Raw genomic sequence first — 23,945 nt, forward strand, 5'->3', positions numbered from 1 at the left:
TGGCATAGGCAAAAAAAAAACACATGGATTCGGATGTGATCTTTTTCCACTCATGAGCACATTTCACATAGTATGATAGGACCACATGCTAAAGTGACGATTGGATTTCTCACTCCACACACCCCAAAAAAATCAAGGTGAGTCACATCAGTGAAAAATAAAGGAAACAAATCGGATATGAGTCACTTCAGCCTCGTAGTAGCTTGTCTGACAATTTCCTCACATACACTCTTAGAAGAAAAAGTGCTAAACAGAACCATATATGGTTCTTCAGCTTGTCCTCATAGGAGAACCCTTTTTGGTTCCAGGAACCTTTTATAAAGGTTCCACCTGGATTCTTGACAACCCTTATTGTTACCAATAACCCTTTAAAAACCCTTCATTCAGGAAAGGGGTTTTAAAGGGTTCTCTGGATCAAAATGGTTCTTACTGGAACCATTAGTGTTACCAAGAACCCTTGAAAAACAAATGGTTCCAGGTAGAACCTCAGCCCTTGTAGAAGAACACTTTTGGAACCCTTATTTCTAAGAGTGTAGCACAAAACAGCCAACGCTGTTTTCTTTGTCATATGAATATTGAAACTTGGAAAATAAAGTGGTGATATATGTAAGACATCAAGACATAAAATAATTGAAATACTGGCTTCACTATTAAGAAAGGAAACACATTTTCTGATTTTCAGCTTCCTAAATGTGAAGAATATCTGGTTTCTTCGCTCCATCCAACACAGAAATGATTAAAACTGAATAATTTAGGTTTAAAGACAAAACAAGACAGCATCATCACTTCTAGGTTTGAGAAACACAGATTGACATATAACACCATTTTCTGACATTTCATGGAACAAACGATTATTAGATTAATCAAGAAAATAATCAAAAAAATAATTTATTATGAAAATAATCATCAGCATCAGCAATATTGAATGGTACCAGACCGACAAAAGCCTCAGCACCCCTCCCAAAAATGTCTTCAATGACAGGAGAAGAAAACCAAGTGCCTGCAGTGAAGATGTGTCCAAATATAGACTTAAAGTGGAAAAGAAGCTGACGACATACGTGTCAGCTAACGCTTTCTCACACTGATACACTTCCGTGGTGGATATTTCAACCTATATAATCCGTTATTCTCACATTGTCATCTCCTTCTAGCATGTGATAATTCTCCTCTGCTGCTCTAACGCAGGCAGACTTTTACAACAATTGCACAAGTCTAATTAATTAATTGATTCCTGGAAAATCTGGCAACCACAGACAGCGCCCCTGTAACGTTTTCATTTGGGACTACAATAATGATTTCAAACGCTTAAGAGGCTGCTGTACATATTTTACACGTCACCTTTAAGACTGTGCAGCTCCACATCAGTAAGGTCACACATAAATCAAACAGCCACCTGTGTACAATATGCCTCAGAATGGCACATAATCAATTCTCCTTTCAGTTGTTTCATAAAAATGTGAACACGCTCAAATGGACTGCAGAGCGGGGGGATTCTTCACCCAGTCAAATACTTCACATACTGTACATCCCCGCGTGGAACATGTGATGACACACCTGCTGATATTGATGCTGCTTTGGGGCAAAGGAGAAAAAACAAAAAAAAGGTGGGGTTTGGTTTTGATCAGCACTGCAAGAACAAATCCTTCCTACTGCAATTTGTATGTAAGGCATGACATGTCAATTACACACTGTCACATCTCAAGGGAATGCTAAACTAAAAATGATGCCGACCTCGCGGTCGCCACTTTAAGTTCTTCTTTTAAATGATGCATGGAAATCAAACGGAGTCGGAACAGTGCATATGCGTAGGAGGAAGCGTATCGGCACCTTTGCAGGGCGGGAAGTCGCGTTTTTCATCTGCTTCAAATCGGGCGACTCGGCTGCAGTATATATATATATATTCTTTTTTTTCCTGTAATTGAGTTTTCACAGTGTATGTGTTTCAATATGTGACACAAAGTTTATATTTAATAAATAATATCGAGACGGACGGCCACATTATAGCAGCCCCTGGTAAAATGTCCTCCTGGTTTGTCGGTGGTTTTGTGGGAAGCCATGCCTCTTATAGCCTTCTCCTTGAAGCTCGCCAGTGGGACAGAGTTAACAGTGTACAGACCGCACAGAGCCATCCATCCTGAAGTACAAAAGTGACAGCGGGGGCTGCAGCCTGTGCCAGATGATGGAGGCTGCCACCAACCCTCAGCTGCTGCACTGCTGGACAGACCCCATTCCCTCGGCCCCCGGAGAGTTACAGTCTTCCCGACATTCACTTAGGATAACGCGGGGACGCCAAAAACAGAGGTTATTTATTTATGAACACTTCCAGGAACTGTGTCCACACGGTTTTAGGTTTCATTAGAAATGGACGCGCGACTGTCACAGAGGTCTCGGCCTCATCACCGAACTGTGGGGGCTAAATCAATGCACGCCCTGTCCTCATCGGGGTCTTGGCCTGTGTGTAATTTAGTGTCATCTCCTGTGTAATGAAGGTCTGGCACCATTAGATGGTCACCAAGTCCTGTGGTGTCCTTGGTGTCCCAAACATTTGTTTTATGTCCTACGTAATGGGCTGCATCCCCATTTGTTTTCCTTTGTGTGGATGAGGGATCTAAGGATAGGTCCCGGAGGTAAAGTGGATTTTTTTTGGAGACAAAACAAATTCTACAAAAATATATATATAAAAAAAAAATCATCAGTGGGATGGCGATAGTACCATTTTTTGCCCATTGGACAATTTAATAGTAAACATCAACAAGAACACAAATAAATGGCAGAAAATTGGGGGAAAAAATCAATAAATCTACATATTTTTCCAATAGCAATAATAACAAGGGTTCAATATGAATATGCATGACATTGCTTTCCTTTCAGGAAGATATTTAAAATAAAAATGAACTTACCTGACATTTTTTTTAATGCATGATTATCAATATAAAGCTTTTTTATTGTGATAATGTTTTTGGCGACTAAATTCCCTCTGTTGTTACATATTAGCTGTTATTCTAAAAATATTTGGCACTAAGACTAAGAATTCCATTATACTATGTAATGAATGTGGAGCAATTATTCTGCATGTTTGCCGTGAATAATGCGTTAGTTGTGTAATCGCACTATTTATCCAACTGACAGGTGGTGACAAATGCAACATTTCTGCCAAAATTTGAAAAGATTCCCTCGTGGCCTTTCTGAGATATCACCTTCAAAAAGAAATAAAGTAGGACAGATGGACAGACAGACGGACGGGCGGATGGACAACCCAAAAAACATAATTCCTCCTCCTGCCACAGCTGTTGCTGCAGTGTGAGCATAAAGAGAGCTGGTACCTAACTCCTGATCGGAGTGTATAAGTCCCTTCAGACCATAAAATGACCCATCTCCATATTTTAGTTTTTTTTCTGAATATAATGTTAGCTACAGGGAGATATTATAGAGAGAAAGAGGATCTCATTTGTTCCAAAACTGATCACACGACTCAACAAGTATGTCCTCGATGAGCAGTGTCACTACAGTCTGGCACTGTGCTCTTGCATATTTCGCACCGCGTTCATAAGTTTTTAAGGCCTTGTTTTTGCAGCGTCTTGAGTCTCGTGTTGTAGCGTCAGGACTTAGCCATATGTTAATTATTCATCATTTTATAATGTTATGCGTTTTAGGACGGGAGAAAATATTCATTTTATTCTGTTATACTTGGATTGTAGGGCTGTACGATTACTCGTTAAAAAAAAAAATTCCGATCTCGATTCACAACTACACATGATCTCATGTCTAAATGACAAAGATTCTTCTGCCTTTTATTTCATGAGCTGCATCGCAAAAATAAACAATCTTATTTTCCTCTTGTCCAGCCTTGTCGCTGCCTTCTCTCTCAATGCATGAAGCGACTTTACGTCACATGATTCAGTGGAGGCGGGCGACCGTCTGCGGTTGTGTGTTTACAAGCAACAGCGCAGTGCCACACGGAACAGGAGAAAGTGTGTGCTAAGGAGAAATAAACACAAAACCCCAGGTGGTAGTGACGGGAATCACACAACCACCCTGACCCGAGCTTGTGCCGAAAAAAGGTTCGCATTTGGCTAGCCACTCGCCATCGCAGGCTTTTTAGACATTTCATTTGCTAAATGTTGGAAATTAACCCACATTTTCAGGATTGTTCAACTGATCTACAGTTTGGCATAGTTCGGTTTGATTCTTGTGCCTCATCCTGTGACGGCACATTGACCAATCAGTGCACGGCAGACTGAAAACTTTATTGTTCTGCAGCTGTTGTAGCACTTTACCCAAGAAATGACATATTTTGGGTGAGGTTCTCAAGAAGGAAAAACCTGTTTGACTTTACAGTGGAATTATCCTCATATAAAGCTGTATAAAACCGGATGGTAACCGCCAAGGGATGCAAAATTAGCTTGTGTATCTTAATAGGACAGTTATTTTATGTGGACTTATTCTCATTGTTCGTTATTGTTCGACAAGAGTCGAGCCTTCACAGCAGCCAAATAATCCTCACAATCCTAACCATTTATAATTAGCGAGATCACACAGCATCTGCAGCCGAACACTGTCAAACTTTCAGCCAATGCGTGACATCAAAACGGGGCCAAATTCCACAGAATTTTGCACTGTGTACCCAGTGCAACCTCCTTATTCAATTTATTCATCGTATAAATTAATAATGCTGGCTATTTTATTATGCACAAAGGATAATGGGAATCACAAATCAGTCCACTAACTCAAGTACTAGGAGTTTGTGCGTGGCATAATTAGACGTGTACAAGTGATCAGTCAAATTTGCAGACGCAAACAAAGCAGACACAGTTTGTGACGCTGACCACATTGGGGACGCTCTCGCAAAGTTTCAATGAACAAATCGTTTTCTTTTCCCTAAAAAAAGATCATAATGCTCATTAAAGCGGCTCTGACTCAACTAATTCTGACTTCAGAGCTGAACTGACCCAAGTACAGTCTAATGAGGACCTTTGAGATCCTGTTTTGATGTAACCATTTGATGTCAGCTCTATGAATTGTGGGCATTTTTCAAAGTTTGTTCACGGTGAGTACATCAGTGAATGTCAAACATTAATAAAACATGTAGCGACGAGGAGTTTGCGATGTCTAGAGGAGTTAGATTACCAAAGGCTTTACAAATTCATTGGCTTTGGATGCCCTGACATTGCAGAAACCTGCAGATTTGACGTACGTTTCGGTTACAAAGCCACATTCCTTAAAAGAAAAGCTAAAAAAAGCACCAAGGAGACAACATCACAGTCTCTCCCTTTGATGCACACAGACACAAAGAGACGCAATGAAGGGGAAAAGGGACAATCACAACTGTGAAGTGTCACTCGGTGTTATGTAACCAAACCTCACACTCGGAGCACAGTGCTTACACATTCTCTAGCACAAGAGCAGTCAGTCCGTTGATTTGTTTCCTGTTCCTCTGTATATCTTTTTTTTTATGACTCGAAATGACGAATAAATCAACCTTCAACCTTAACCTTACTGTGTTTATTTATTGTCCATGCAGCTGTAGGGAGCGATAGCAACGAATGGATGGTCCAGACACATAACTGTGATGCAGAAGGCCACTGTTCATTTAAATCAATCGGTGGTTAAAGGGAACATATTATGCACAATCAACTTATTAATCAATTTAATACGTATATGTGGGATTCTGGAGGCCCTATGAGTAGGCAAAGTGTGAAAAAAGATGACTCACTCATGTTTTTGTGGTCCGCCTCAGTCTAAGTACAGGCAGGGTGATTGGTGTGCTATGGTGTTTCGACCAAAGCATGTCACAGCCATGTTCATTAGGACACCAGGGAACTAGGTTAACTTATAGAAATAGGGTATAATATGTATGTATATATATATATACGTTTGTATTCTATCCACGGTGCTGACAGTCTGCTCAGCCACCATTTTAGACAATGGGGAAAGTTATTATATAGTCATTTGTAGTCAGGAATTTGTATTTTACAGTGCAATGTGTTTTTGTTGTTGTTTTTGTGGTTTTATTGCATTAATAGGCCTATTGGACCACGTCTTTTCATCTCCTTAACAATGCCCAGAAGGTGTTTCTTGGCCTCATAATTGGAAGTTTTACTTCCTATATTTGACAACGCATACCACTTTACAAGAAACTTATAGGTCCATCGCGACTGTGCATCTGCAGGTTGTAAGGAACCGAGGACTCCTTCGCTCACCTCTCCCTTTCCAAAGCAAGTCATAGAACTGTGGCTTGTCCTTTGTTGTTCGTGTAGTAAGCGTCTGCTTAAAACGTATATAGGAAAACGCTCTAGACTGGTTAGTCTATTGGGGCTGCTAAAGCAACAGCCTCTAATTAGCCAACGAAACCTTCAAAATGTTACACACAGTACATCTGATTTGAAGGGCTCTTAGAGCTTAAGATAAAGTGGCAGGACCACATCGAACCCTACAATCCAATGAGCAGTGCCCAAAGAAAAGAAAGATCTGGGTACAAACAAACGCATTTTAAGAGCCACAAAAATTTGAATCTAGTTTTTGCTTATTATGAGGAGAAAAAAAAGCTTTTTTAATTGAAGGAAAATGATCACCCATTAGTCTTCCAGACGTATCTGTTGATAATAAGTTGGAACATGTTGTTTCACAGATCCTTATCTCTGTCTCTGATGGTTCTATTGGGGTCAACGTTGAAGTGCACTGTTGACAGTGAATAATTGCTCATGGATTTCACATCACAAATCTAATTAAAAAAGGCCAGAGAATTGTGCACAGGACCAGTGTGTCTGTGAAGTTTAAGTGCATACAATTTTGCTTGTTCTTCAAAAGCAAGCAGAACGAGTGCACCAAAACGACATTTGAGTCAATTCCGTCTATCTCCATCTGACAAAATCGGTTTTTGATTCTTTCAGTTCTGTGCAAAGTAGAACGTCTTATTCTTCACTTTGTCTTGAAAAAGAAAGTTGCAGATGAAGAATGAATAAGTGAAATGCTGTAAATTGCGTCGTGTTTCTGCATTGTGTGTTTCTCCCAGCTTACACCGAGTCCACTAGGAGATTGTGAATGTTGTCAAGACCACGGATTAGAGACAATATGGAGTCAGACTTGGTTAAGTCAAGTGTGAATAAGGGATTGCTGAAGTGAATGAGGGACACTACAGCGCTCAACATTGAGCGGAGAGCCTCCGTGGGGCATGATCAAAGAATTCAGCCGACCAAGGCTGCAGCTCAATCCAGACTTTAGTCAACCAACCATACGCTCTAATCTCTTACTGAGGTCTCACGAGAGGACAGAACCAAACTGAAGAAGAGCATCGACCAAAACAAACAGTCAGAGTTATAATCAAACTGATCTTCGCTATGTGCTAATATATAAGTATTAAACTCTGGTAGTATTCAAAAACACATATTATACAGCGGAGACACACGGGGAGAATAAAAGATTTAAGAAGACATTTCATTTTGATGTACGGGCGCAGCCGTAAAACAAGGACATATTTTATTATTTCACTCAGTGACAGCTGAAATATTGTACCTTCCAGCAAAGCATAAGAACAAAATGAAATGTCATGAGGTGGTGGGAAACTTTTTTTTTGTTCCTTCCTTCAGCACATTAAAACTATTTAATGAGAAAATTAACCTCAAAAGTTTTACTTTGGAAGTTTAAGATTTGGGGTGGTGTACTGAATTCATGGTTCAGTTCAGTCATGAGACACATGGATTTATGGAACAATAATTAAGTGTCCTTTGAGCAAATGGGGGAGCTGGAGTGTCAAAAAGAAAATAAACTCTCGGAATTAGCCTTATTCCAAATAATATGTGTATAATGTGTTTTTCTCAAGATTTGATGACCACACTTTTTACACCACAGTAAATTTGCATTAAGCATTTTGACAAAGAATATCGCTGCAGATATCTACATGTTTTTTTATTTTAACGTTACATAATCACTACTTCTACTTATCAGTCCAGAACAGGAAACCAAAAAAAAGAGCGTAGTTGTAGAATATTCAAAGCCCTTCATTACAGAGTACATTGGTTTAAGCAGAAGACTTTGCCCTCTAGTCTACAATATCACATCGTTCACCACACCTCGGTTAAAATCAAATTCAAGAACTTTTCAAGGACATTCAAAGACCAATTCCCTTCAAATTCAAGGATCAAATGTACCGACACAGCTCAAGTTTGGGAAGGCAACTTGTAAGAGCCACTTGGCCCATTGGCGTCCACTTTTATAGATTTGCAGCACGTTCTGCTCTCTGGACAAGTGATTGTCCTTGGGATCTTGGTCAAAGTCAGTCTTTGTAATTTGCATTTCCCAGACATCACGTTGTCATTTGCTCTCTCTTGCTTAATGTTACTCCCTCATTGTTCTTTGGAATCTCATGTCAACGGCAGAGAGAGAGAGAGAGAGAGAGAAAAAGAGAGTGGACAGTGTCCACAACACTGCTAGTGATTACAACTCCACGTTTGTCCTGTGTAGGCGATGTCTACGTACACCAAGCAAACGCTGAACATTAAACAGTAGGTGGCGTCGTAACAAACCAGGGAGACATTTACCGAAATACATCAAATATCAACTATTCACTTTTTTCTTGCACAAAATGCAAGCAATTTCAGTGACCCATGACAAATTAAATTAAATTAATGACCCTTGAATTTTTTTTTTGCTCAAATTCACAAACTGCCAAGGTTTTTGGGAACCCTGACAACAGATTAAAGACAGACATCAATAACAGCATCCATCGGTATTAGTATCATCATCAAGCCTAACAGTAGCGGTCTCTATTGACACACACACACACGCACGCACGCACACACACACACACACACACACACACACACACACACACACACACACACACACACACACACACACTTCATACAGCACCTCTGTGTGCATTGCATGCATTCCTCCTCCACACATTATTCATACCCACTCACATGTTGCCAGAACAGCTGCCAGTAGCATCTTGCCCAGTTTCCGACAATACAATCACATTTTCAAAACATCCATTGTGTTGACAGTTCACACACATTAATACACACAAGACACACACACACACACACACTTTAATAACAGACAAATCTAAAACGATAGCACAGTCCACAATAACCACAAAATAACTCCGACTAGCAGTTTCATTCACAAAACACTTGACTGAGCAAGAGACCCCTTTCACCACGGTTCATCCACAGCAATTAATCATTAACTGACGATGTAACACACACACAGGTTTCTGCAGCATTCCTCCTAAGACACTGCATTAACTTCCATTCATTTGGACCACGTGAACAAAGCCTTAACGTAAGTTTATCCTAACCACAATACACATCATTGGCCGAAGCTTCACCACTGAACTTAATTTAACTTAATGAGGTTCTGCCTGGGCCCACGGTTGGTGTAGTGGTTAGCACTCTTGCCTTTGCAGCAAGAAGACCCGGGTTCCTGGGTTCGAGCCCAGTTTGGAACAACTTCGGAACAAGGGCCTTTCTGCAAAGAGTTTGCATGTTCTCCCCGTGTGTGCGTGGGTTTTCTCCGGGTTCTCCGGCTTCCTCCCACAGTCCAAAAACATGCGATATGGGGATTAGGTGAATTGGTCACTCTAAATTGACCATAGGTGTGAGTGTGTGAGTGAATGGTTGTTTGTCTCTATATGTGGCCCTGTGATCGACTGGTGAACTGTCCACGGTGTACCGCGCCTATCGCCCAATGTCTGATGAGATAGGCACATCACCCCCCGCGACCCTCTGGTGGAGGATGAAGCAGTAGATAAATGATGGATGGATGGAGGTTCTGCCTCAGTTGGACCAGGTTTTGGTCTCCAGGAGTTCTGGCTGCGCAATAATACGATAAACACTTCTACGATATCAATCGAAAAAACTTTTGTTATTATGTTCGATAAACTTTGTTGGAAAAAGAAACACAAAAAAGAAAACGCCACAAAAGTAGACAAAGCAGGTTTGGTCGCATGAACAAACGACAGAGATAACAAATACAAGTACACAAACACAAACACACACACACACACACACACTGACTGACAAGACTGTCTGGGGCTGCGAGCCATTCAGACAATGGAGTGTTAAGAAATGACGTGTGAATGAGATGTTAAAATCCCTGCTCCAGCCAGCAGGGGCACTGCTGAGTACACTCACGCATCACCAGAAATCAAAATCACCCGAGCATCTTAGACATGATTTTAGCTTGATTTATAGCATGGCTAACAGGGGACTTGAAAAAATGTCCCCTGTTCAACATGTAGTCCCCTGTTTGTGAGTGTGTAACAACACCAAAGTCCTCTGTTCTAATGGTTCACAGGTGCACACACAAACACACATACACACACCCACACAAACCATTCAGTCACCACTGAAGAACACTAATGGTAGCAAATGTTAAATACACTTATGCTATCGCTAATGCTTGTTAAACAGACTGCTCGGAAATGCAAATTTGGCTGTGAAGTTCTTTTTTCATCCTGTGCATCAGCTGGATTGGAATGTGACTGTGGCTTGGGGGGGGGGGGGGGATTCCTCAGCCACATGATTGGACATTCAGAAAAGCAAAACCTTGATTTCCATGTACAGCAGTCATTTATGATTTTGGGGGGGCGGCTCAATAATGCATTGAACGCCACAGGCCTCCCGGGGAAGCACTCTGTAATCAAAAAAAAGTAAGTTAAGGTTTTCATAATAGGGCCCTATAAATAACTGGGGGGGACAGAAATGAGGGCATGTAAAATTGATGAGGGATGATTCAAACCCCTGGAGGAGAAATGAACTTGATGTTGGAGAATGAATGAAATGTTGAGTGGCTTGATGATATATGGGCATGTGTGGATGGAGCTGCATCTGTGATTTGTGTCGCCAGCGTTACTATACTGCACGTCTGTGTAGATAGAATATCGCCATTCTTCCAGAGGCAATGTCACGTGAAAGGATGCAACTGCTGTAGAAATACAGCACAATCTGCACAATATTGTTCTATATTTTTAAAAGGAAATACAAAATAAGAAAATGGTCTGTTTGCCGATATCTGATATACCATTGTATCGGGAGAGCTTGGATCAATATATAGTGTTTTCCCTGTGTCCAACAGCAGAGGTCATTTAGTCTCTTCTGAAGTAGATGTAGATGTACATTTATAATATAATACAAATTTATATATATATATATATATACATACATACATATATATATACATATATATATACAGTACTGTGCAGAAGTCTTAGGCCACCATTAGATTTGTTGTTTTAGCAACGCTATAACAACAATAGAGGATAATTTCTTCTATTTCACTTTACTGGAACGCATCCAGAATATATGTATTTTATTTTATTTAAATAGTAACATTTTTCATAAAAAAACAAAAAAACATCCTCTACAGGTGTCAAGTATTTAGCGTGATCTACCCTTACACTTGAACAACAACACAGCTCTGTTGATACTGGAGTGGAACCTTAATTAATGTTCCTGGTAAATCCTGGTGTTTGTCCTACTATTTCATTTAAATAAATATCCGCTGTAAAAAACGTCTATTAGGCCAGGTTTATTCAAGACATGCCTAAGCATTACATACACATGTTGCATGAGTTAAACTCATTGACAGCTCGCTAATATATAAGACTATATACTAGACTATATATATATATATACTTCCAAGGGTACCCAAATGGGAACATTGTTCTTTTTACACCATATAGTTATTACTTTTGTATCTTGGCAGTGTGTAACCTTCACAATGGACGTACCGGAACTAGGCAGGTGAATTTGAGCAGGGTGACGCACGGCGTTATGGCTGAGCGATTGACACATTTAAGTTGTAAATGGGACAAAGCATGCGTCTAAAGTTGTTTTTACGCCGGGGGAAATTGATACACTTTCAGCAAGTGGCAGTCCAGGAGGCCCGGCTTTTCCAAATATCGTTCACGTCATGATTAGTTCTTGGAATATAATGGTTCTGCTTGTCCGTGGGGGCATTATTACACAAGTAAAATACAGTCAAAATACTGTCTCGCTGATTGAAAATTAGGCCAATACGCTACTGGCTAGAACGGTGCTAGCTAGAACCCTGTATAATATATATATATGTGACAAAATAATAGTTGCTGAGGATGAAAGCATAAAATGGAGATACACGATAATTACTATTTCAAAGGCAGTATCGGCTCATAACAACATCATGACGATAGTATGTGGCAGACTCACGTATGTCACGTCATTTACTGTACATATTTAAATTCAACGCATGCACTCGTATATGCACATGACTCATAATGTCTTATGTACTAAAAGGATGTGAGATCCCTTCCTCCTGCACTCAGAAGATTCCACTGACAGAGTAAAACCCAGTGTGTACGACAAATCTGGCATTTACAGTAAAGGATTTTTATTATTATTATTTAACATCAAACACTTTGATGGAATTGACTGAAGCCGGCGTGGACGTGACAGGAGTTGTGTTAATATAAAAGGGAATTGTAAATTAGGCAACTCGACTCATTATCACCCAAATGGCAGCCGTAGACAACACACTGACAGTATAAGTGGTGTGACGACACCTTGATCTCATACCGTGCACGTGAGAACTCCTCACAGTGTTGCAGCTCACTGAATACGTTCAAACATAATGGTCAGATTTGCATTGAATGACACAAAATGCCAAGAAAACATTTCTGTAAGATATTTTCTGGTGCCCCCCCCCCCAGCTTTTGTTTATTACTGGGTAGGAAAAATAGAGATGTAGAAACACAGCAAAGTGCCGAAAGCTAGAATTGAACCCTCAGGAGTGCCAGCTCTCCCAGGTGAGCTTGTCCAGCACCCCGCCAAGAACACTTTCAACCACAAAGCAACAACGGTGCCATTTTCTTCGGTGAGCGAGTGAGTCAATTCACAGAAGCTCCTTTATGACGAGGAGCAGGAGCACATCGAGCTATTTCCACCCAGTCGATCAAAAATGCATGTAGAGACTGTGGAGTCTCTGATTAGTGTGTCGGAAGCTGAAATAATAATAAAAAAAACAGATTCCGACACATGCTTAGGAATGGAAGGAAACTCTGCCTAGCAGTAATGAAGTAAAGCAACTTTGTCTCCTGAAAGTCACAGTCCTACACGGGTAAACTGCATTCTCAATAACATTTTGTCATGTACACAACATTTGTATATCGATGTATATATTAACGTGATAGCTTACCATGGACAATGGACTTTTCTGAATTTGCTTAAAATGTCCCCACAGTTCTCTGTGAGAACCTTGCCTTTAGTTATGTAGGTTATAATGTCAATAGTGCTGCAACTAATGATTCTTCTCTTGATTAATTGTTTAATCGTTTGGTCCATAAAATGGCAGAAAATGTTAAAAAAAACGTTGATTAGTGTTTGTCAAACCTGGAAATGACAATGTTCTCAAATGTCTTGTTTCGTCCACAAACCAAAATTATTCAGTTTTAACGATTTGTTGTTAAGCGGAGCAAAGAAACAAAGACAAATATTCATATTTAAGAAGCTAAAACAATCAGAAATGTTGTTTTAATAATGAAAAAAGCTTCAAACAGATGAGTCAAAATAGTTGACAATTAATTTAGTTAATCGATTAATTTTTTCAGCTCTAAATGTCAACATGCTCTACATAAGTGATCTACATCTCGCCTGCCAGAACATCTTTAAAACCAGTGCATTACACAGTTTGCTTTTCTGAAGTGCGTTCAAGGAACCATACGATAAAATTAACGTGTCTGTTTAAGGGCTAAACTGTAGCTTACCGTCAAACTTTTTATGCCTGGCAACGAACGTCGTCCTCATATTGCGGCTGCTCTCCTCCACCATGTTCTCAAACTCCGCTTTGCTCTGCTGGTTGAGTTTGTCCTCCATTTCCGACGTGCAGCAGGTGTATCCCTGAGGACAGACACGCAGGTGCTCACCTAAAGGAAGACAGAAACAACATGGAGTTAAATTGTAGCTAATTATTTGATTTTTAAATAGCTGCCGTTAAGCCTCTCTTTTTTAAAAAAAGAGAAAGACTGGATGCTTCCATGTTAACCAACTACACACCGATGTCTAATCTTTCTTTAATAGCCAAGAGTTTTGAGCAAGTGGTCAACTCAACAATTACTGACTCCAATCCAATTTTAATCAGGATTTCGACCTCACCACGGTACAGAAACAGCTCTTATTATAGTGATTAATGTTATAAGGTGGAACACTGAAGGTGTCAGTCGTGGTCATTTTGGAACTTAATGGAACAGTCCAAGAATGGTTCAGTTTGGCGGAGTTATTTTGTGACCGTGGGAAGTTATAGATCTAATCAAATGGCCATGACACGTGGAGTCCCTCAGGGGTTGATTCTCGGACCTCTTCTATTTAGCTTGTGTGCTGCCTCAGGGTCAAATTCTGCAAAAAATGCATAACATTGACTATCATAGCTATGCAGATGACACCCAGATATATATGGCACTGTTCCCAGGTGACTGCAGTCCAATACAGCCATTGGGTCATTGTTTAGAGCAAGTAAATCATTGAATGAACCAAATTCTTCTTCAATTAAATCAGTAGAAAATTGAGGTTACTGCTTTTGTCAACAAAGAGAAGAGGACTGCTGTCACTAAATACCTTGAAATACCAAGTCCACAAAATTGGAGTGCTGATAGACTCACATTTCACATTTCAATCAATAACCAAAAACAGCCTTCTATCAGCTTAGAAATATATCTGTTATATATGGTTTTATGTCTCAAACAGACCTGGAAACGCTCATCCATGCTTGCATCCCCCGTAATCTCGACTATTGTAATGTCCTGTTAAACTTTTGAGTCTGCTAAACTCTGATCTTGACTTGTGGAAGATGAGGTGGTGGCAACAAAGCATTGCCAGTGGCAGTAGTGTGAGGCAGCACTGGTGTAGCAAGAAATGAGGGCGGTGTTCATTAAATCAATGTTTGTATTATTTGTCAAACAAAGAACTTTCAAGGGATGTTTGGTAAAGGTTACAGTTTCATTTTGTACACCACAATATTTACCCACAAAGTGTTTGAGGACCCCCCCCCCCAAAAAAAAAGTTTCCTGTGACCCATATGTGGGTCCAGACCCAGTGTTTGGGAATCACTGATTTAAACGGACAACTTTGCAGAGAGAAAAACAACAGCAGTACATAATGTAGTATTTAAAAGATCCTCGCAGTCTGAGCCTGGCGTTGAGAATGTATGTAATCAAGATTGTTGTTTTTTTTACACCGACCTTGAATCTTATTTTGCAAATTATGTGGTGTGAAGAAAAGGCCTCTTAAAGAAATGAACGTTATAGAGAAATGTTTGAAGACGGGGTTCATTCGAGGTGAGGTTTTAAAAACGTTCAATCTCCATCGTCTTTGTCAGACTGTTTGAGCCTTTCAGTAATTCTAATGATTAATACATCTTTTTCCACAGTACACCGTTAGTGTCACTCTTCCGCCTCATATGACGTTATTTAATTCTCTTTGAAAAGTACGGAAGCTTATTGCATTCACTTGAAAAAAAAATAAAAAATCCTGTTTTTCTCACTAATTAATTTTCGGTTTGATTTTTTGAATAATCTTTTTTTCTGTTTTTCTGACTAATATTTCTTTCCCCTGTTTTTCTGTCTAATTATTTTCCTGTTTTTCGGAGTAATTTTTTTTATGTTTTTCGGAGTAATTTTTTTTCTGTTTTTCGGAGTAATTTTTTTTTCTGTTTTTCGTGCAAATTTTTTTCCCCTGTTTTACGGAGTAATTTTTTTCTGAGTTTAGAGAGCATTTGAAATAATAAACACATTCACTCCTTTATTGAGAGTTCGATTTATAACAACATGGATGGCTTGTTTAGTTTAATCAAGTTTTACTTTGATCTGGGTTTAAGACACTGGGAGATAGTCCTGTCTTTAAGTCACATAGATGGTATTATCATTAGTTTGTCGACTTTACGCAGGCACCTGAGGACTTTGCGGTTGTTTTAATTGACCCGCTACGGTAGATCATATATGAGGCATGTTTGTGCGGGAAGGAGTCACCATATGTGTATGCATGGATGTATATCCATGGGTGTATGGGAGTCACTTGCAGGTTGGAGGTTCTCACGAGAGTTCTCGATAATTCAGAAAAACAATTACTCTGAAAAACAGGGAAAAAAGATTTGCACGAAAAACAGAAAAAAAAATTACTCCGAAAAACAGAAAAAAAATTACTCCAAAAACAGGAAAATAATTAGATAGAAAAACAGGGGAAAAAAATATTAGTCAGAAAAACAGAAAAAAGATTATTCAAAAAATCAAACCGAAAATTAATTAGTGAGAAAAACAGGATTTCTTTTTTTTTTTAAGTGAATGCAATACGCTTCCGTAGAAAAGCATCCATTTCGCTTCTTTTTTTTTTAAAGAAAGAAATTCCAGTCACATTTATGCTTTTTATATATGAAAATCACTGTAAATTACCTTGCAGTCAGAATGCGCTCACTTAACCTTACAAGTTGAGAGGTTGAAGAAAATAAAATATTGAAGAACTTAAAAGAAAAAAAAAAGTATTAACAAAACTATTAGATAATTTGTCAAAAGTTCAGCAAAGCACAAACATTATTTAGAAAAGATGAATATACTTATTAGGCTAAACACTGTTGTATTCTCTGTGTATAAAGAGTGGAAGTGAGGCATGAAATAGGGCAGGGAGAAGGAAAAAAGACTCTGAAGTCTGATAAAATGGAAAATTTAACTCTACATACACTCATAAAGCTGAGCACTATCTGACAGAAACCAGGCTCAAGCTTTCATGCATTTAACACGATCTCTGTATAACTGCGTACAGGCCGGTGCAAGAAAGATCAGAGGGAACACTGATCTTACAGCCACATACACATTCCTGAGAGTATATACAGTACACTATATACATGAAGACCTTTTGTTGAAGCAGCTATGTCCAAACACCAGGGCAGCGTTATAGGGCAACACTGTAGAAGGTCAAGACTGAGCAGACCTATGGAAATTTGACAGAGAGTGTATGATAGGATGACTCACTCGCACTGTGCAGCATCACAGAGAAAAGAGTTGAGCATGGAAAAACAAATAGATAAAAACTGGAGGGAGGGCGTGTCTTAACCAGCTCACAGACAAAATATAATACATTTCCAATCACTGCCAAAGCTCCATCGACTTCCAATGGTTTTCGATTGTTTTGTATGGGGTTAAAAATGACACAGTACTCCTTACTCCTTATATGTCTTATATATATATATATATATATATCTTGGGGGTGTGTGTTTATAGGTCACATATTCAGAAAGTTTTTACTTTCTTTTTGTTCATAAAAAAACGAGCCAAGTGAACTTTGAACCGTGACGTGTTTCCTATTTTCACAAATTCAATCCCGATTTGAGATATTTTGAGTACTTTTTGCTCAGGGGTGTTTATATAGTTGGTGATTCTTTTTTTCATCAGATTGCCTAGATTGTGCTGAGAAAATGGGATATAAGACACTCTATATTGCACATTCTTATATGGCCTCTGTATATATTGTATGTTTAAACATTGTCATTAAAAAAAGCAAAGCAAAAATGCTCTGTGTTCTAAGGGTTAAATTAGTTGGCTGTTGAATTAAATAACAAAATTGGCATTTAAGCAGATAGATACTCAAGGCTGTGATATTAGTATTATATGAGATTAAAGCAGTTTTAAAAGATACCAGATGTTTGCACACATGCTGTCTCATCTCTTGCTCAACACCTGAGAGCAATAACACAGAGATTAAAATATATATAAATATAAAATATAGAAAATGGGCCAGCAGTTGCATGAAAGATGTCAATTCTTCTTCCACTTCCACCATTAACAGTGAAGAAAGGGGAGAGATGAAGTGACTGTCCCTGTCGCAGTGGGCACACAAAAGACTCAGACTATGTGGAACTTTTTTTTTTTGATAGATCCAGCTGAAAAGTGCAGGGGCTGGTGTTCTGCATGCATATACCGTATACAGCAAGCTATAGATGAAGGAGCTGTGCATGCGTAATGAAACAGAAAAGGAGGCGGTATGTACGTGCCGGCACTCTCCAATGTGCTTAATCCTTAATCAGTCCTCAGAGAGGCACCGAGCTACAGTAATGAGGTGCACCATCAACAGTTCAACGCGAGCCCATTGTCTCCAGAGTGAGGCACACGCCGGCTGCCCACAAAAAGCCCCGTTAAACAACAACATAAGCGGAAACGCAGCAGCTGATTTTCTGTTGGCCGATTCTCTGAGGCTCTTTTGTTTCTCGACTTAACAGCGGCGTTGTATTTATTTAGCAGTGCAAAAAACACTCCTCACACCGCCACACATTATTTATAGTGAGTAGAGATGCAAGTCTGTGTTGAGATCTTTATTCCATGCTGTGATTAGCTCAACACATTCCCACAGAGAGGGCAAATATGGTGCAGAAGGGTACACAGTGTTGATCCAATTCCATTAATTTATTTTTCCTTGACAGCCATCCAGCCAATATTCTTGTCTTGTATCACATGCACTACCAATTCAAAAGTTTGGGGTCACTTAGAAATGTCCTTATTTTTTGAAGAAAAAGCGCTTTTTTCTAGCTGCAAACGTCTGTTTTTTAATGTAATATATACATAGGTGTATAGAGGCCCATTTCCAGTGTTCTAATGGTACATTGTGTTTGCTAATCGTGTTAGAAGGCAATTGGATGATTAGAAAACCCTTGAAAACCCTTGTGCAATGATGTTAGCACAGCTGAAAACAGTTTTGCTGGTTCTTTGACAAAAGGACAAAATTATAATTTTGAATAAAAAATCTCTTTTGATGAATAAAAGTGTGACTTTTAATGTAAAACAGAAACAAATTTTATTGGTGACCCCAAACTTTTAAACAGGAGTGTATGGATCAGTCATGGTGTATTTTTTTGAAAGGAAGATGTTGACATTGATTATCCAGGTGTAATATGGGGTCAGTTTCCACTGGCATGTGTTCGGTGGTTGGCAAATGTCAAAGAAAAAATACCTCAGTACTGCCTCATGCAATCTGAAATTGCTGTACTTGAAACAATACCTGAGAAAGACTTTGGCAAAAAAAAAGAAAAAAAAAAAAGGGTAAAAGGTTTATTGACATAATGATAGATAACAGAAGAAAAATGACATTTTTCTCGCTTGCATTGAGAAACTCTGCGACACTGAAGCAGGTCAAAAATAAATTTAAAGCCTCAATAAATTGACTTAAGTTGGCAAAGTAAGTGGGATCCCCACTGTTGGTCACAAAAGGTTGGCAAAGGAAAAAAAAAAATCTATAAACACAAGAACTGTCCTTAAGTATGAGTGACAGTGAGGGAAAACTCAAGTGCTTTTAGCTTTCATGGACTGTGCACCTCTCCATTTATATGTCAGACTTGTTTTTTACACATAATGATATTTTCTTCTGCTTTCCACCGTCTCGCAAACGGTGACAGTACTGTTACATACACTGACATAAAAGGGACTTTGTGTGCAGCAGGCAACTCTGTGAGCTGCATGTTTAATATGTTGAGATTCTTTTTTTTCTCCCCTTTTCCGTTCCCTTTTCTGAAATGTCTATCTTTTTCTGGTTGCTTTCCATTAAATAGATACAAAAATAGCGATGCTAAAATAATCGAGGACAAAGCAACTCTACATTTTTACAGGAAAACGCTCCCTGCCATTCTTTTTCCCCGACTGTGTTTTTGTGACGCGAGCTCAGTTTCTAAAGAACAAAACGAACCTAAATACTTAGCGAACTTAAGGACTAATCTTTCCCAAATCTAGATGGGATTTCAGCTTAGTAGACCGTGTCTGTCCTGTTCGAGTTGGTTGCTTTGCAACCTAGATGGAATTTGAAACCAAGCTGTCAATACACTGCACGCTTGCGAGATTACATTTGTACTCGGAGTCTGTCAGCCTAAGTTCAACTTGTAAAACTCGATACCAACAGTGCCAACACTCAAATGGAGACACGGGTGGACACAATAGAGAGGGAAAAAAAGGCCACAGCGTTCTTTGTCAAACTTTGTGGAAGCAATACTCATTTCATTGCTAGTTTAGTTTTAATAACAATGTGTTGATGAGCTTTTTGTTGATGCTAAAAAAGTTTGTTGTGGGTATTTGAGTAACTACTGCCTTCCTATGACTTTGAACCAGCCTGGCCATAGTTCTGGCCATAGTTCTCCTCCTGGCTTCAAAAAAACACTAGATCATATTATGCCCTATTTCTACGAGTTAACCTAGTTCCCATTGTGTCCTAATGAACATGTCTGTGACATGCTTTGGTCAAAATACCTTTAAAACACCTAATAGTGTTTGAGTGTCTGTCTCTTTAAATGTAAATGAGACACAGGAAACTATGTCAGCGTCACTGAGGTTCCAGCATCTGACAGCAGTTAGAGTTTGGAAAAGCCATCATTTGCCGACTCTAGCCGGCACATTGTCGTCATACATAAAATGTATCCACTGGACACATGAATCCTCTGAGGCAGGAAGTTTGTGTAAAACTCTGTGCTGCACAACAATTCCAGGAATTTGCACATTGTGACGTCACAATGAGTGCGAAAGTCAACATCACGTGTTTTATCTCCTGTACTTAGACTGAGGCGGACCACAAACACATGAGTGAGTCATCTTTTTTTCACACTTTGCCTACTCATAGGGCCTCCAGAGTCCCAAATATAAGGATTAAAATGATTAAAAAGTTGATTTTGCATAAAATGTCCCCTTTAAATCAGCATCCCTCCATATTTTCACTCTCGATTTGAACTTCAGCAGGTTGTCGTGACCATGTCTACGTGCCAAAAAATTCATTGAATTGCTGCAACATGGTTGCTGGACTAGATGTTTTCATTCATAGCAGTTAAATAGTAATACTAATAACTGTATACATTTAAACAAGCCTAAAACCATTCCATTCATTTGTTGAGCTGAATTTTTTGACATAGAAGATCATTTATTAAGTGAGGAAAAGAAAAAAAGAGAGCTCGGTTTTGTTCTCCCCATTATCGATGGCTGCAGGTGAAGCAGAGCAAGTGGGGAAGTTGGTAACGGTCCCAGAGCACGTCCTCTGCATCTGTTACACCGGCTTGCCAAATCAGCATTGCGACCTAATCTTTCACTGCTGATGAAACTTCTACACAGTTATTAAAAACCCAAAGTGGGTCTGCACTTTCAGAGCTTAATTCATTTCGCCGATGTTCTCTGTCTGTCAGCCTACATCTTACAGACCAGCAGGCAAACGACGAGCGGCAGTGTGTAAAAAAAAAGTTCGGTGTAAAAGGATGAGCAGCTGACAGAAGCGGTGACAATACATTAATTCACTAAAGCAGACAGTCGACACCACAGAGCACATCTGTAAAACATATTTGAAAACCTGCAGAGAGAAGCCAACATGGCTAACTTGGCAAAGCATCTCACTGGCAGAAAAAAAAGTGGTTTAACATGAATTACAATGATTTCCATGCCAGCAAATGTAAGCACTATTGGACTATTGAGCGCACCTGAATATAAGCGCCACACTAAAACCACTGAAGTCCACCTTGCCTGTAAAACAAGCAAGAGTGCTGGCGAGGGCAATGGTAGCCGAAACCCGGAAGTCCGCGAAAAGTTCTATTCTTGGCTCCACAGTGCAGCACAGAGTCCTACACAAACTTCCAGCCTTGGAGGATTTATCTGTCCAGTGGATACATGTTATATATGACGGCAATGTACCTGCTAGAGCCTGCGAATGATCACTTTTCCAAATGCTAACTGCTGTTAGCTCTCAGTAGCCTCTGTGGCTGATGTACGTGCCTGTCCCTTAAAGAGCCCATATTATACCCTATTACCCCAAGTTAAACTAGTTCCTGATGCCCTAATGAACATGTCTGTGTCATGCTTTAGTCAAAATATCATAAGGATGAAGCACAATAGCAGTTCAATAACTCTGCCAAAACAGCCTTTTTTCAGAACGCTCGGTTTTGTGCCTGGTCATTTACATGTGAATGAGACCCAGGTAAACACACGTTCAAGGTGTTTTTCTAGCATAGGAATTTACATACACGATCAACAACAAAGGGCTTGTGAAGCTTGTGAACATTTTTTTCATAAATAAAATATATCCACTGGACACACAAGTCCTCTGAGGCTGGAAGTTTGTGTAAAACACTGTGCTCAGCTGTGCAGCCACTCTTCCTCCCTCGCCTGCACTCTCGTATTTCACAGGGACAAGGAGGAGCTACGGTGGAGCTGTGAACTACTCTGCCTGGTGGGGTGCCAACATTCACGGTGAAATGCTCGCTATGTCGTCATTCCGAGGGAGGTTTAAACATCCCGTGTTTTATCGCCTATACTTACACTAAGTGGAACCACTAAAACATGACTGAGTCTTGTTTTTTCACATTTTGGGGACTGGTATGGCCCCCTGAGTCCCAAATATCAGTACTAAAATGATTAAAAAGTTGATTTTGCACAATATGGGCACTTTAAGTTCCTTTTTTTTCTTTTTTTCAAGGTGGACCTTTAAGTTGAACTTAAAGAGATACTACTAAACACAATATCTTAACAGGGCTGTTTTGGCAGGGTGATTGTTGAACTGCTGTGGTGCTTCATCCTTATGGTATTTTGACAAAAGCATCTCACAGACATGTTCATTAGGACACCAGGGAACTAGTTTAACTTGGAGAAATGGATTATAATTTGTCCGCTTTAACAATTGGATATTTAAAAGTTTATGGATGGACGGAGGACATGGAGTGGCATTCAATATCCCTACAATTAGCTGCTAGCTAAACTGGAAACCTGCTCATACTCATAAGCTCAAAGGGGGGTGTATTGCCACCTAGTGTATAATGAGCACACCTATAACTTGTATATACTAATGTCTTCAAATCATTGTCAAATGAGTTCGCACAACGCTAATTGAGCCTATAAGGTTCACACGACTCTCTCTGTGTTTCTCACTAAAGCAGTTTTTATGTCTGTGGAGACATGTGGAGCTAGTAAAGTGATACGGCAGCAAACTTAAGGTGAAGTAATTATCCTGGTGAGGTGAAACCAATGTTGGAAGGAGACCTTTACATTAAGAAATTAACTGAATGAGATACCAAAAACTGGAATATGGACCTGGAGTTGTCATTTCAGAAACCTCTGCAGTCTCACCTGAGGCATTTAGCGGCACGAGCAGTGTTGTAGCGAGGAGTTTCACAGTGGAGCTTAGAATTTGTATTTACTGTCAGAAAACACCTATGTTGTTTCTTTTGGGGAAAAATGAAAATATATTTGCTAGTGCAAACAAAATTCTAATGAGCACAGTAATGAACATAAATAACATTAGTGCATCAGAGTGAAGGATAATCACGGGTTTTACACTTAATTATGAAGTGCCAGAATTAGTGCGAGCACAATTTACTCAAACCACCTCGTTGGCAGACGTCTGCATGGTCTAGTTTGTATATATTAAACAAAGTTGGAGGTTTTTGGTGAGGGTTTTATTGTTTCTGTATTGGTTTTTGAGAAATGCAGGCTGCTACTGTATTACATCAACATCAGAATTCAGGTATCACGCCGAAACAGGTCTCATCAGCCATTTCATAGAGAGGGAAAAGCTCGTTTCATTTAAATGTAAAACATCTTCGCGGCATCTTAAAGCCTTTGGGTCTGGAACATCCGCCCACATTCATGATTCATTACACACTCAACACAAATTCATGGATCGGCACATGCAAAGACAGAAAAGTGTACACACACACACGTGCATGATGCATTATTTATGCAGGGGGTTAATCCATGAATTCCAGTGATATGATCACTGTTAAACCGTAGAACAGAGCATTTCGGAGAATGAATCTATTGTGTGACTTCTGCACAATTATTGTGACTTTATATCACAACTAAAACTGCCATATAAAATGAATTATAAATTATAACTCAACAGAACATAAGAAGAGGGGAAAACATTGTAACAAAAAACAAGGTATATTTTGTCTTAATATGTGACCTATAAACA

General features: G+C 39.4%; 1 protein-coding gene across 1 annotated transcript in view; it reads right to left on the reverse strand.

Moving 5' to 3' along the window:
- gpc6a (glypican 6a) overlaps positions 1-23,945 on the reverse strand; it is a gene marked incomplete at both ends in the record, with an annotated part of 189,960 nt that overhangs the window by 122,842 nt on the left and 43,173 nt on the right. The window contains one exon of the mRNA XM_083900937.1: positions 13,745-13,903. Coding sequence (XP_083757063.1) covers positions 13,745-13,903 — 159 coding nt within the window. The remainder of the gene's footprint in view (positions 1-13,744; positions 13,904-23,945) is intronic.

Source organism: Microchirus variegatus (assembly GCF_963457635.1).
Source record: "Microchirus variegatus genome assembly, chromosome: 14".
Classification (NCBI taxonomy): Eukaryota; Metazoa; Chordata; class Actinopteri; order Pleuronectiformes; family Soleidae; genus Microchirus; species Microchirus variegatus.